Source organism: Ricinus communis, chromosome 5 (assembly GCF_019578655.1).
Source record: "Ricinus communis isolate WT05 ecotype wild-type chromosome 5, ASM1957865v1, whole genome shotgun sequence".
NCBI classification, from domain to species: domain Eukaryota; kingdom Viridiplantae; phylum Streptophyta; class Magnoliopsida; order Malpighiales; family Euphorbiaceae; genus Ricinus; species Ricinus communis.
Window position 1 is genome coordinate 7,323,725 of NC_063260.1, and position 11,512 is coordinate 7,335,236.

At 28.5% G+C, this 11,512-nt stretch overlaps 1 protein-coding gene across 15 annotated transcripts; it reads left to right on the forward strand.

Moving 5' to 3' along the window:
* Window positions 1-6,451: 6,451 nt before the first annotated feature.
* On the forward strand, window positions 6,452-10,974 carry LOC8286610. 15 transcript variants are annotated; one of them, XR_003080659.2, is made up of 6 exons: window positions 6,452-7,552; window positions 7,635-7,706; window positions 7,802-7,899; window positions 8,222-8,378; window positions 8,730-9,179; window positions 10,691-10,974. XR_003080659.2 is itself a non-coding variant. In XM_002531416.4 (3 exons), the coding sequence occupies exons 1-3, from the start codon at window positions 6,833-6,835 to the stop codon at window positions 7,805-7,807; spliced, it is 798 nt and encodes a 265-aa protein (XP_002531462.1). In that variant the 5' UTR covers window positions 6,455-6,832; the 3' UTR covers window positions 7,808-8,155. The 15 variants fall into 15 exon arrangements, 1 of the variants encoding a protein (XP_002531462.1); XR_007215983.1 differs by lacking the exon at window positions 10,691-10,974 and having other exon boundaries at window positions 8,726-8,793; window positions 8,908-9,297; XR_003080661.2 differs by lacking the exon at window positions 10,691-10,974 and having other exon boundaries at window positions 8,726-8,788; window positions 8,908-9,297.
* Window positions 10,975-11,512: the final 538 nt, after the last annotated feature.

An 11,512-nucleotide genomic window follows, 5' to 3' on the forward strand; every position in this document is an offset into this window, starting at 1 on the left:
ATTGGTAATAGGTGCTAATTTTAATATCTCTTCTCTCCTCCAATTTCCCATTTCCTATTTTCCACTCTAACACTCATAGTCAATCGCAAAGCTCCACATCTCCTTCCCAACTAACCAACCCATCACTAGCAGCACTACTGCTTCGTCAAAAAAGCCCAATGTAGAAACCATCTTTTTCAAAAAATAGAAATTGCATATTTCATTGACTCTGAAACCTGCATCACATGGCAGGGTGAGAGGCCCATTGCATTGCAATCCAAATTCTTCTTCTGCCATGTTGAATAGCTGTATGAACATTTCTTTTTTAAAGCAAAAAATATCAAAAAGATGATGTAGATGTGAATAAATAGACTGGAGAAATTGGTGGGCCTAAATAATTTTCTTTTGTTTCTTCCATTGCCCGAAACTAATAAAAAAATTTGCTCCTTTCGGTGTTCCCTTGTTGAATAAGAGCTGAGCTCACGATTTAAGTTGCAGAAAAATTCTGACTATTTTGGAGACGCGCAATTTTTTGAAAAGAAATATAATAGTTAAGTTGTTGGTCTTTAGTGCAATTTTATAAAATTTTAGATTTTAAAAGATAAAAATTACTTAATTTAATTTTTTAAATATTTACGTAGAAATCTTTATAAAAAAAAAAAAGATTTTTATTAAAGTTAAACAAAGAAAAGAACTTGGACTCATTGTGGTTACTAAAAGGTAAAAAGACTATAACCAAAATAAGGGTAGTTGTGATTTATTATATATTTTTAGATTTAATTGTCAAAAAAAATAATCTTATACTTTGCACTTGCTAAATGTATTATTTAAATTTTCAATTTTAGCATCAAATTATAATTTTAATTTTAATTTTAATTTCTAATAAAATTATCAATAAAATTTATTAACGTGGCGCGAATTCTGACAATAACAATAAAAAAGAAGAATTGAGTCAGTACCCTCACTATTAAAATATCATCATTTAAGCACAAAAGATTAATAAAAGTTAAGGAAAGAAAAAAATATATATTATATATTTAAATGATAATATTTTAATAATGGAACGAATCAACAACTTTAATATTAACTCGATTTGTTTATATTGTTGCCGAAATTTATATTAAGCTAGCATATTTAATAAATAATTGTATTAAATATAAAAATTAAAATTAATATTAATGTACAGTATTGAAATTAAAATTTAAAAATAACAAGTTGATTTGATAATAAATATAAAATTCATGATTTTTTAGTAATTAAGCTTTTTATTATATAAAATCTTATACGTAATATATTTTGAATAAAGTAATTTTCCCCATGCCTAATGAATTCAACTCAATTCACCAAGGGACCTGCCCTTTTAAATCATTGATCAGAATTTGAATTTTTATAATAAACTATAAGGAAAGTACATTTTATTTTAAAATCAATTACAATCTCGATTGACCATTCAAATTGCAGATTGTTTAAATCTTACCAAGTTAGAAAAGATTACAAACATGAATCTAATACGAAAGAAAAAGTGAGCTATTGTCCCTTGATACTAGTGAAATTATAGATAAATAATATAAAACAAAGAAAAAGAAAATCTTATTTTACATTTTAAAATCTAAAAATAATAATTAGATAAAAATTAACAATAAAAGTCACATTGTTTATCGACCAAACCGCAAATCTTCCCCAAGCCTAAGATAACTTTTTGAGCTTCCACAGAATAGATTTTAAAATAACGTTTGTTTTCTTGCAGTGCTGCAATAGTAAATAATAATAATGTGTAATTGCCTGACAAATTAAATTTTTCCAAAATTGGAATTGACTCGTAATGTTTATAAGGTAGCAATCTCAAAATCCAATGGTGATGGATGTGAGTCTAGCAACAAATTCAAGAGTTCAAGATCTTTCCATTTTCATAGAAACTCAATTACAATATTTAGAGTTAAGAAGACAAAAAAAAAGGCCTTAATTGACTTATTCAAAATATTTATGCTAAATACATAAATAATTTCTTGAATTTGTCTTGATTTTATAATTAACCATCTGAATTCAATTTTGATTCAATTGGACTTCTCAATTTTACGGATTGTTATTTTAACATTTTTACTATCGGTAGTAATAAAAAATTAATATTTTCACTAACCACATTATTTATAATAGAAAAAATATATAATTGAATTCTAGAACTTGTCCTATTTTTGTAGTTGCTCTTCAAATTCAATTTTGATTCAATTGGATATACGAACTTTACCAACTGTTATATTTAAATCCTTTACAAATAGAAATAAGCGTGTTGGATTAACCTATTGTGAAAAGTGCATTCCATTAATTTTAATGTATTGTTTACATTAAAATTATTTTATTAATTATATAAAATAAAACAAAATATATAATTTCCAAAAAATTAAAATGAATTATTATAATTCTTCAGCTTTTCTACCATTAAAAACTTATTTTTATGCTCAAAGTTGATATCCACGCTAGTAGCCGTAGTAAGGAATGTATAACAGACAATAAAAATAATAAATTTTATTTAAAAAACTAAAATTTATCATTTTATTCTTTTTCTTATTTTATGTTATTTGTTTATTTTATATTTTAAATATATTATTATTTTATTCAAACTTACGTGTATTTAGTTAATATAAAATATACGAATATATACGTCGGTGATTAAAGGAGTTAACAATAACAACTTGTAAAGTTGAAAAATCTAATTGAATCAAAATTGAATTCAAAAACCAATTATAACAATAAAATAAATTTAGAGGGCTATTAATGTATTTAACTGAATATAAAGACACTAAAATTCTTGTTGAGATGGATTTAGATTCAAGATTTAATAATTTAATTTAATATATTGGAATTTGAATAATCCAAGATGGTTCAAAAGATCAAACTAAGCTAATTGGGGCATATAAAGAAGTTTGAGCAAAATTAGGCTTGTTTAACGAGGTCGCACGTCCCATAAGACTAAATTAAGATTTTGTAACCTTAATAGAACAAGTTAACTTGTGTAGTTTATTTAGAATCTTTTGGGAGTATTTCAGAATTATTATAAAATTAAGACATAGGTACGGCTCAAAATGGTAAAATAAAATAGTCAATAACACGTCCTTTAAAGGGATTCTTTCAGCTGTAATTGTATTATACATTTTGTTAAAGCCGTTGACTTGCCGGATCCACTGTAATATGTTTTAGTATTACAAAATTCTTTCTTTTTAGATTTTTAGAAAGTTTATTACTGTTAGCCTTATTCTGAACAACCATTAAACCAGAGTGTATTGGCTGTGTGATTGGCTAAGAGTGTTCTGTTTTGTGTTAGTTATAATTATGAGACTGTAATTAACTTTTATTTTATTGAGCTGTATTTCAATTTAAATCTTTTTATTTACAATTAAGAAGTTTAGGACCTTTTAGAAGCCTATTCGAATAAGTCTTTTGATTTGAACAGTTATTTTTATAATAAAAGAATGATCAAATGTTTTATTTATTAGAATAATTCAACTGATTAATAAAACTCACTGGTATTAAGGTTTAATTCTGTTAATTGATTTATTACATAAATATTTATAATTGATATTAGAAATCTAAAATAACTCACCAACTTTGTATGCTAACATTTTTCGTGAAAAAAATCAATTTTTTCAAAAATGTTTAGTGAAAAAAATAAAATGGAAATGTAAAAATTGAAAAATTAGGATAAAATTTAAAATATTTAATATTTTTATCAAAACTAAATCCTTATTGGCAACGGATATATCTCATTCTAATTGTATTGCATTGGCAATATATAAATTTTATAACTATAGTAATAACTAATTTTAAATATATATGAAATAAATAAAATATATTGATTAAAATGAAAAAAATAAAATAATTGAAAAAAAAGAGATAATTCAAAATTTAGTGTATGTCAATAGATATTAACATGGTGCTATATTAGAGTTTTAATAAAAAGAATTCATTAAAAGAAAAGAATATCAAATAAAGAGAGGCATACTACATTACTCTTATTAGGAATATTAATTCATAATATATATCAATACCATAATTTTTAATTTTAAAGTTTCTAACTAAAATTGTATTCAGTTATTTAATAAATGGTAGCTATAAAATTTCAATAGAGTTAAAAATGTTGAATATTACTGATTATTAAACAATTAAAATTTAGTTGAACATTGTAATTTTAACATTATATAAATTATTTTTTAATATTAAAATTTTAATTTAAGTTTAATAATTATTTTATTTTTTATTATATAAATTTAACCGTACATAAATAAAAAATTAATATTAAGTAGCCGAATATTTCAATAATTGATAACGAATAATATTTTATGAATTTTAACTTTTTCTTAGTTCTTACAAGTGTTATTTTGAACTTGTAAACTTTAATTTACCAATTCAGTTTTTTATTACTTAATTGAGACATCTTCTACTTTTAGTATTTTAGATTAGTTTGACATACTTATAAGGTTTAAGATGTTCATCTAACCCTTTTCAAAAAAAGATTTTCATCTAAAATAGATGATTGGACAAAGCAGGGATGGTGACTTATGGAACTAAAAAAATCTCTCTACAACTATACTATTGAGTTTTAGCAAAAGAAAGTAAGAAAATATTATGAGATTTCTTCACAAACATTTTGAGATTTAAAAAAAAAAAAAAGAATATGAGCAAATTAGCAATGAAATATATAATTAAAGAAATTTCGAAGAGAAACAATTAATTATGTAATAGCGTTATTATTTAAGATAAAGTATCATAAAATTAATAGTGTTAATTAAAATGTAATTATTCCTAATGCTAATTTATAGTATGTTGATATATGTCATTTTTAATTTTAATTTTATAAATTAATTTTAGTATATTTTTATTTTGTATGTATTTTTTAAATTATTTTTTTTAAATTTCAGAATTTTTTTATTTTGATTTAATAAAAAAATATAATTTTTAAACTATAATATATATGAAGCTTTTATAAATAGAGGTATTTATAATTGAGAGAATTTAAAAGGGTTAATCTTAATAGTCTATTCCACCGAGCCACCTTGAAAACCAAGACATCAAACTTGCTACCGGCAGAATTTTGTGATATAGGTTAGGTTCTTCACTGTAGAAGCTTGAACTCATTGTTATTGGCGAATTTTGATTAGCCCACCGAACCGCTTTCTAGAAAAAACTTTGTGATTCGTAGTGCAAAAATCCGTTCAAATTGGAATTACAATTGAAAAATAGTGGATAGTGATGAGGTGGAGCTGTCCAGGAGCATAAGCACATACGTGCCACGCTCTCTATTGCCCTGCCAAATAAGCGAGCAGTGCACACATGGACAACTGCCAAATATGTATCCACTATTATTCATTCAGTAATATATACTTCGCACGCCCGTTAAGCTGCATCTCACCTACTGACCTTTGTTCGGATAGAGGAAAAGTAGACGAGAAATTAATTTATTTTATTTTTAAAAAATTTAAAAGATTATATTATTATTTTTTAGAAAATATAAAATAAAATAAAAATAAGAGATAGAAGTAAAAAAAGTATATCATCTTTTTCTATCTATTCAAACAGGAAAAATAAATAAATAACTTTTTTGTATAAATTAAATATAAAAATATTAATGATTTGAATATATTGATAATTATTTAATTTTTTCCTTTTCAAAAATATTTATGTGAATGTGAGTGACTAATATAATATCATGAAGAAGGATAAGATAGAAATAAATTTTCTTATAAATGATATTTTAAGAATTAAATTATTAAAATTTAAGTTGATATATAATTTTTTATTAATTAAATTATAATTTTTATATAAATATATTAAAAAGAATTTAGAGTTTTAAATTAATTAAAATTATATCTATGTTTCAAAAAAAATATTAAATTTATAATTAAATCAAGCTGGCTAATATTTTTATTCACTGATAAAAAATTAAACTTTTATTTTTTATTTTTGCGTGATTTCGTATGATTTGTAAAATGAGAAAATAATATATTCTATTATAAAAAAATTTACTATTTTTTTTTCTAGAGATTTTACTATAAAAATGAAATTGAAATTCTAGAAATTAATATATAAAACTTTAATTAAAGTAAATATATAAATGATAAAATAATTTATTTTAAAAAGTCTATTTTGATTCAAAGTTGAAATAAATTAAGGTGGGTCTTGTTTATGGAAATTCCACTTCGAAACTATTTGATTACTAGAATACTAATTTGACTGTTGCCTTCAAAATTATCTAAAAAATACATTATGATGTAGCAAAAACATTTCAACAGTATTAAAACATTTTACAACATTCAATCCTCAACATTATTAGTATTATTATAAATACATTTGGATTGGAAAATATAATTGGGGTCACATGTAATTTACTATTCAGATTACAGAAGAAAAGTCAATGATACAACAAATTACCATCAAGAATTGATTTACGAGTATACAAGCATTTAAAAATAAAAAATATGAATTTAAGTTTTTATAATTTGTGAATAATTTATTGGGTAAAAAAGAACTCGCAGGTTTTTGTACAGCAGCAGCTAGAGAAAAGTAATACATACGCACGCAATATAACAATATAAGACCCTCTTCCTCTGAAAAAAAGAAAAAAAAAAACAAACAAACTCTCTCTATCTCTCTCGCCCCCCATATTTTTCTTGCACAAAACCATCTTTCTTCTTCTCCTTTCTCCTTTCTCTCTCTAGGGTTTTTTTCTCTCTCTACTGGTCATCTTTAACCAGTAACCGCCAACACACAAGCCTTCACATTTATATAAGATATATATCGAAATATTTATATATATATATACGTATGTAAATATAATTGTTGTGTTTTTGTTTTCGTTTTAATGGCAACAGCACCTGTGAAGCCGCAACAGTTACACAACTTCCCTATTTCTCTCAAATGGGGCCAAACCACCACTACCACCACAATCAGCGCCAATCACCAGCACCACCACCACAATCGGAGCTCCAGTAGCAACAACCAGCGACTAGCAACACCTGTGCATGAGTCCGAAACTGAATCCGACCCGGACCAATCACAATCCACAATCCGACATCCTCGCGTCGGATCCCGTTCTGCACGTGTACATCGCTACTCATTTGCATCTTGCTCTACTCTTCTACCTAAAGCGAAAACGGAAATCCCGCAAAAACCGGAAGCTACTGAAAAGCCGCAGCAGAAGAACCTCGCCGTTTTGGAAAATAATAATAAGAACGAAGCAGAAGAAATAGAAGAAGAGGATTCATCATCCAGGCCGTGGAAGTTGAGGCCAAGGAAAGGGATATTAACTGGAAGTAGTAAAGAAACGGCGACGCTTCTTGGAAATGAGCAGAGGGACAGTACGACGCCAAAATCGATGAGACTAAGAGGATTAGTAGACTCCACATCGTCAGGATTAGGAGTAGGATTAGGAAACGGTGTTAGTTTGGAGAAGAAAGAGAAAAGGAAGTTTTGGGTAGCCTTATCAAGGGAAGAAATTGAAGAGGATGTTTTTGTATTGACTGGTTCTAGACCTGCTAGAAGACCTAAAAAACGTCCAAAAAACGTACAGAAAATTCTTGATGTATGTGATCTTTTCTCAAATATTGTTTTAGGTATTAATAAATTTATTTTATTTTTTATTTGATGTGGTTTTGTTGTTGCAGAGTGTTTTTCCTGGATTATGGTTGGTAGGCACTACAGCTGATTCTTATAGAGTTGCCGATCCTCCGGTGAAGGTACTACATGTGACCTATAAGTGTAATTACTATTACTATTATTATTTGAAATTGAATTTGATTAATTGAGGTGTTTATGATCTACTTTTATGCAGAGGTGAAAAAACTACATATGGATCATCCGATACCTTCTATGGAATCAATTTGAGGGTGTAATCAATGACTTCTATAGAGATGGGAGATTGGAGAGGAGGTAAATCTAAAATACAAACAAAAGTTAAAAAGAAAAAGCGACAGAAATGATATTAAGAAAAAAAGAGAGGCTCTGATGCAGGGGGAGGGGCATAATTTAGTCTATTTGTCTTACTCTTTTTTTCTTTTTGTTTTTTCTTTGCAGTGGTAGTTTCTTAAGGTGTAAAAACATTTCCGAAAGACAGATTAATAGATAATTTTTATCGCCTTGTCTTTTAATTATTATGAGAATGAAATTTTCTTGACCTTTTGGTTGATATGGTTTTATTTTGTTGGTAGAAGTATATCTAATATTGTCGATTATTACTTACTATTTTTGACAGGCTTACTTAAAGCATTTGTGGGGGTTGTTAGCTTCTTGTTTATTTGCAAGAGTTGGTTCAAATATATGATTTCTCAATGGAGATAGTACTTTGCTTGCTTCCTTGATTTAGAGGCCCTCTATTGAATCAGCTTCACCAAGTCAAATTTCCTCATGAGGTTGCATGCTTATATTATGGCTGATGAATTTATTCACTACATAGATTTTTAAATTGTTAAATCATAGCCGTAGTAAAAAATAAAGCGGACAAGTGATTTCTTTGTTATGATGATGAATTTGATCAATCATGCTCACTTCTAGGAATACATAAGTATAAAGGCAATGTTAGGGGCAACATGTTTGATACTCAATTGTGATGTTTTGTAGATTGAGTAGTGCTAAGAATCAAATCAATACATATGAGTTGTATTAATCTCAGGATTCTGTTATCATTGTGGTACATTAATCAGCTTTTTCAAATCTGTTTACTTGCTGAGGATTACAAGTATACCTGTTTCCGTAATAGTCAGGGTCCTGCAAAGCAAAGAGGCAAGCACATTTGGAGGATTTCCTAAAGCTTTAGATTGTGGTCAGGTTCTTCGACTAAATCCTCCAGATCCCTCAGCTTCCGTTTCTCAAAGATTTAAACATGTTGTCATGAATTAGAGCTTGGTTGCATCTGTTCTCAGAAGCTGTTTGTACTTGCAGCTGGAGCTTGAGATCTGCAGAAATGATTAGTCAGGAATGGGATTTGATATTTGGAAGTTACTTGTATGAACCAACTCCTTCTTTCCTAGCAAGTTTGGTTGCTAGGCCATTATTGGGAGTGAAGAGTGGCTTCAAGCATGCTTTTTAGAATTTTTTTGTGGTATATATTGTTGCTATTTGGTCGATGATTGTTGTAAACCAGAGCCGCCAGAGATCCAAACTTGGACAAACTGGGATCAATTTGGAACTTTGAAGAATACTTAATGGTCCTGGTGAGTAAGGGACTGAAAGGATCTAGACAATTGAATAAATGGTGGAAAACTATCTTGTAGTTCGATTAATGACTTTTCATGTGCTCTTCAATCAATGTCATCTTTGTTTCTAGTGATACTGGATGCTTGTCTTCTAATTATTCCATCTCTTTCTGGAAAGTGGAGAATCAATGGATATTGAAAATATATGTGTAGTTTTTTGAATTCATTTCTCCTGTTTTTTGGTTAAAATGGTAGCTGAGTTTTCTAGCTGGTAAGGCAAAAGAAAGGTTAATCTATCTGATGTTTTAAGCTTCTTATTAAAGTTCACTACTTTGAAAATGCATCTTTAACAAAACTATTCTTGCAGTGTAAATGGTCAATTGCTTTTCATTCTTACCAAAGGTTTGTGTTTGCCTGATTACTTGTAGTTTAGATTATGTGGACATGTTCTATGGAATAGAGCAAAGGGAGATTCACTGAGAGTTGTGCAGACATATCAAGTGCAAAATTGACTTTTGGTTTTGAAGCTCTTGCTTTATGGTTAACTTTATTTTGGATAGCTTTTTTATTTGGTTTAGTTCTGTTTATTTTTATTTCTTCAGGGACATTGAAATTGTTACTGCAGATTGGGTTGGTTACCATTCTAATGGGCACATAGGATATCAGAGGTCTGCTGTTTTGCTTACCAGTATAGTCATAGAGTAGTACAGGATGTCTGTTAGAAGGTGTAATTTAGAGTTCTGTTTATTGTCAAGGCTGAACTGCGGACTACTTTTTCATTGTCATTATTCTGCATCCAGAAAATCAGAACATCTGTGGTAGTACTAAAATGTTTTGAGTTACCATATGTGGTTTTAATCATCACTTGCATAACCTTCAGTCAGTCTGTTTGCATGCTGCAAGTTGCTTTTAGAAATCTCGCTAGATGGGTTAAAGATAGGTAATCCTATTACAAGCTCAAATAGGAAGTTCGGAAAACTAAAAGTCTACCTATGTGCACTCACCTTACATGATTTTAAGATAATCAAGTTAGTGGACAATGCGATTGCAACAATTCTTTGTGGTGTGCTTGTCCATAATTGGTATTGTGCTTATTGCTCTATTCTAATTTCTACTAGTACTGATGCACTTTCTTTTTCTTAAATATGAGGCTATTTGTAGGTTTTTTAAATTTCCATTAGTGTTTCTGGCACTATTATCCTTGGTTTTAAATTCTAGGAGTTCCTTCAGTTTCTACTTCTGTGGGATATCTCAAGAGGATTTCTTTGAATGATATTGGTTGACAGAATATATAGCATCTTTCTGCTCATAGGTGACAGACACTGCAGTTTTGGTGGTCTGTCATCTTAAGGAGTGTGGCATTGCATGTTATTATATTATGAGGCAGGCTTTGTTTTGTTGAACTTCATATTTTGCAAGTCTGTCTTCTGTGCCTTTGCTTTCGCTAATAGTTTGAGTTGTGAATGCATTATGATTATGTCATGCCAGATTGCAACTAACTGATCAATTGATGTCTGTTAATGGTACAGGACTAGCATGGCGTAACTTTGTTGTTCTTACTCTATATCTATGTCTGGAGCTCATATGGTGACTATTGTGCCTCATATTGCGAGGAAATTTGGTTATTCTCTAAGCTATGATTTGGGGCTGATAAGCCGAGTTCATACCTACTTAAATCTGTGAAAGAATTATTCCATCCATGCCATTATTCCATTTCCTCTTTTCCCTTTCCACTTGACATATTCAATTACTAATTGACAATATAAAAGTGTCTTTTATGACCGGTCAATACGATGGGATCTTTTCGTTTGAATGAAATAGCCAACCTTCGATTAGAATAATAATTGTAAGAGTAAAAAGACCTCAACCCAGCATTTCTTGTAGGGTGTATATGCCTTCTTGATAAATGAAGACTTTTCTGTGTCCTGTTTATTGCATTGCATATATAAACAAGGAAAACTTATGCCGTATGCATATTCCCATGATCAGTTTGGGAGGGCACTGCTATTGCAAGCTTAATTAGTGATGTCATTTGGACATAATAAGATTAGCCTTTTTTTTTTTTTCAATATCAAAGTAGATAATTTTGTTTTTGGCCAACTGAAAAATTGAAAAGTTATCCTTACGAAAAAGACAAAAAGAAAATAGTGGTGCAAAGATAAATAAATCTTTAGGAAAGCAGAGGACAGAAAAACTACAGATTATTCGAGTGGGCACAAAGACGTAAACCGTGGGAGATCTAACTGTGAGATTCTTCTATATCAAGACCACGAGGGCAAGCAATTTAATTCAAACTTCCTTTTGAATCTTGATATTGAAATTTCACCTCCTCATGATGACTAAACATAGGT

Bases quoted from the DNA above. Each gene is read 5' to 3' on its own strand.
- LOC8286610 (XM_002531416.4), top strand. From the start codon at position 6,833: ATGGCAACAGCACCTGTGAAGCCGCAACAGTTACACAACTTCCCTATT. The intron at 7,553-7,634 runs GTATGTGATCTT...TTGTTGTTGCAG, and splicing joins ACGTACAGAAAATTCTTGAT to AGTGTTTTTCCTGGATTATG.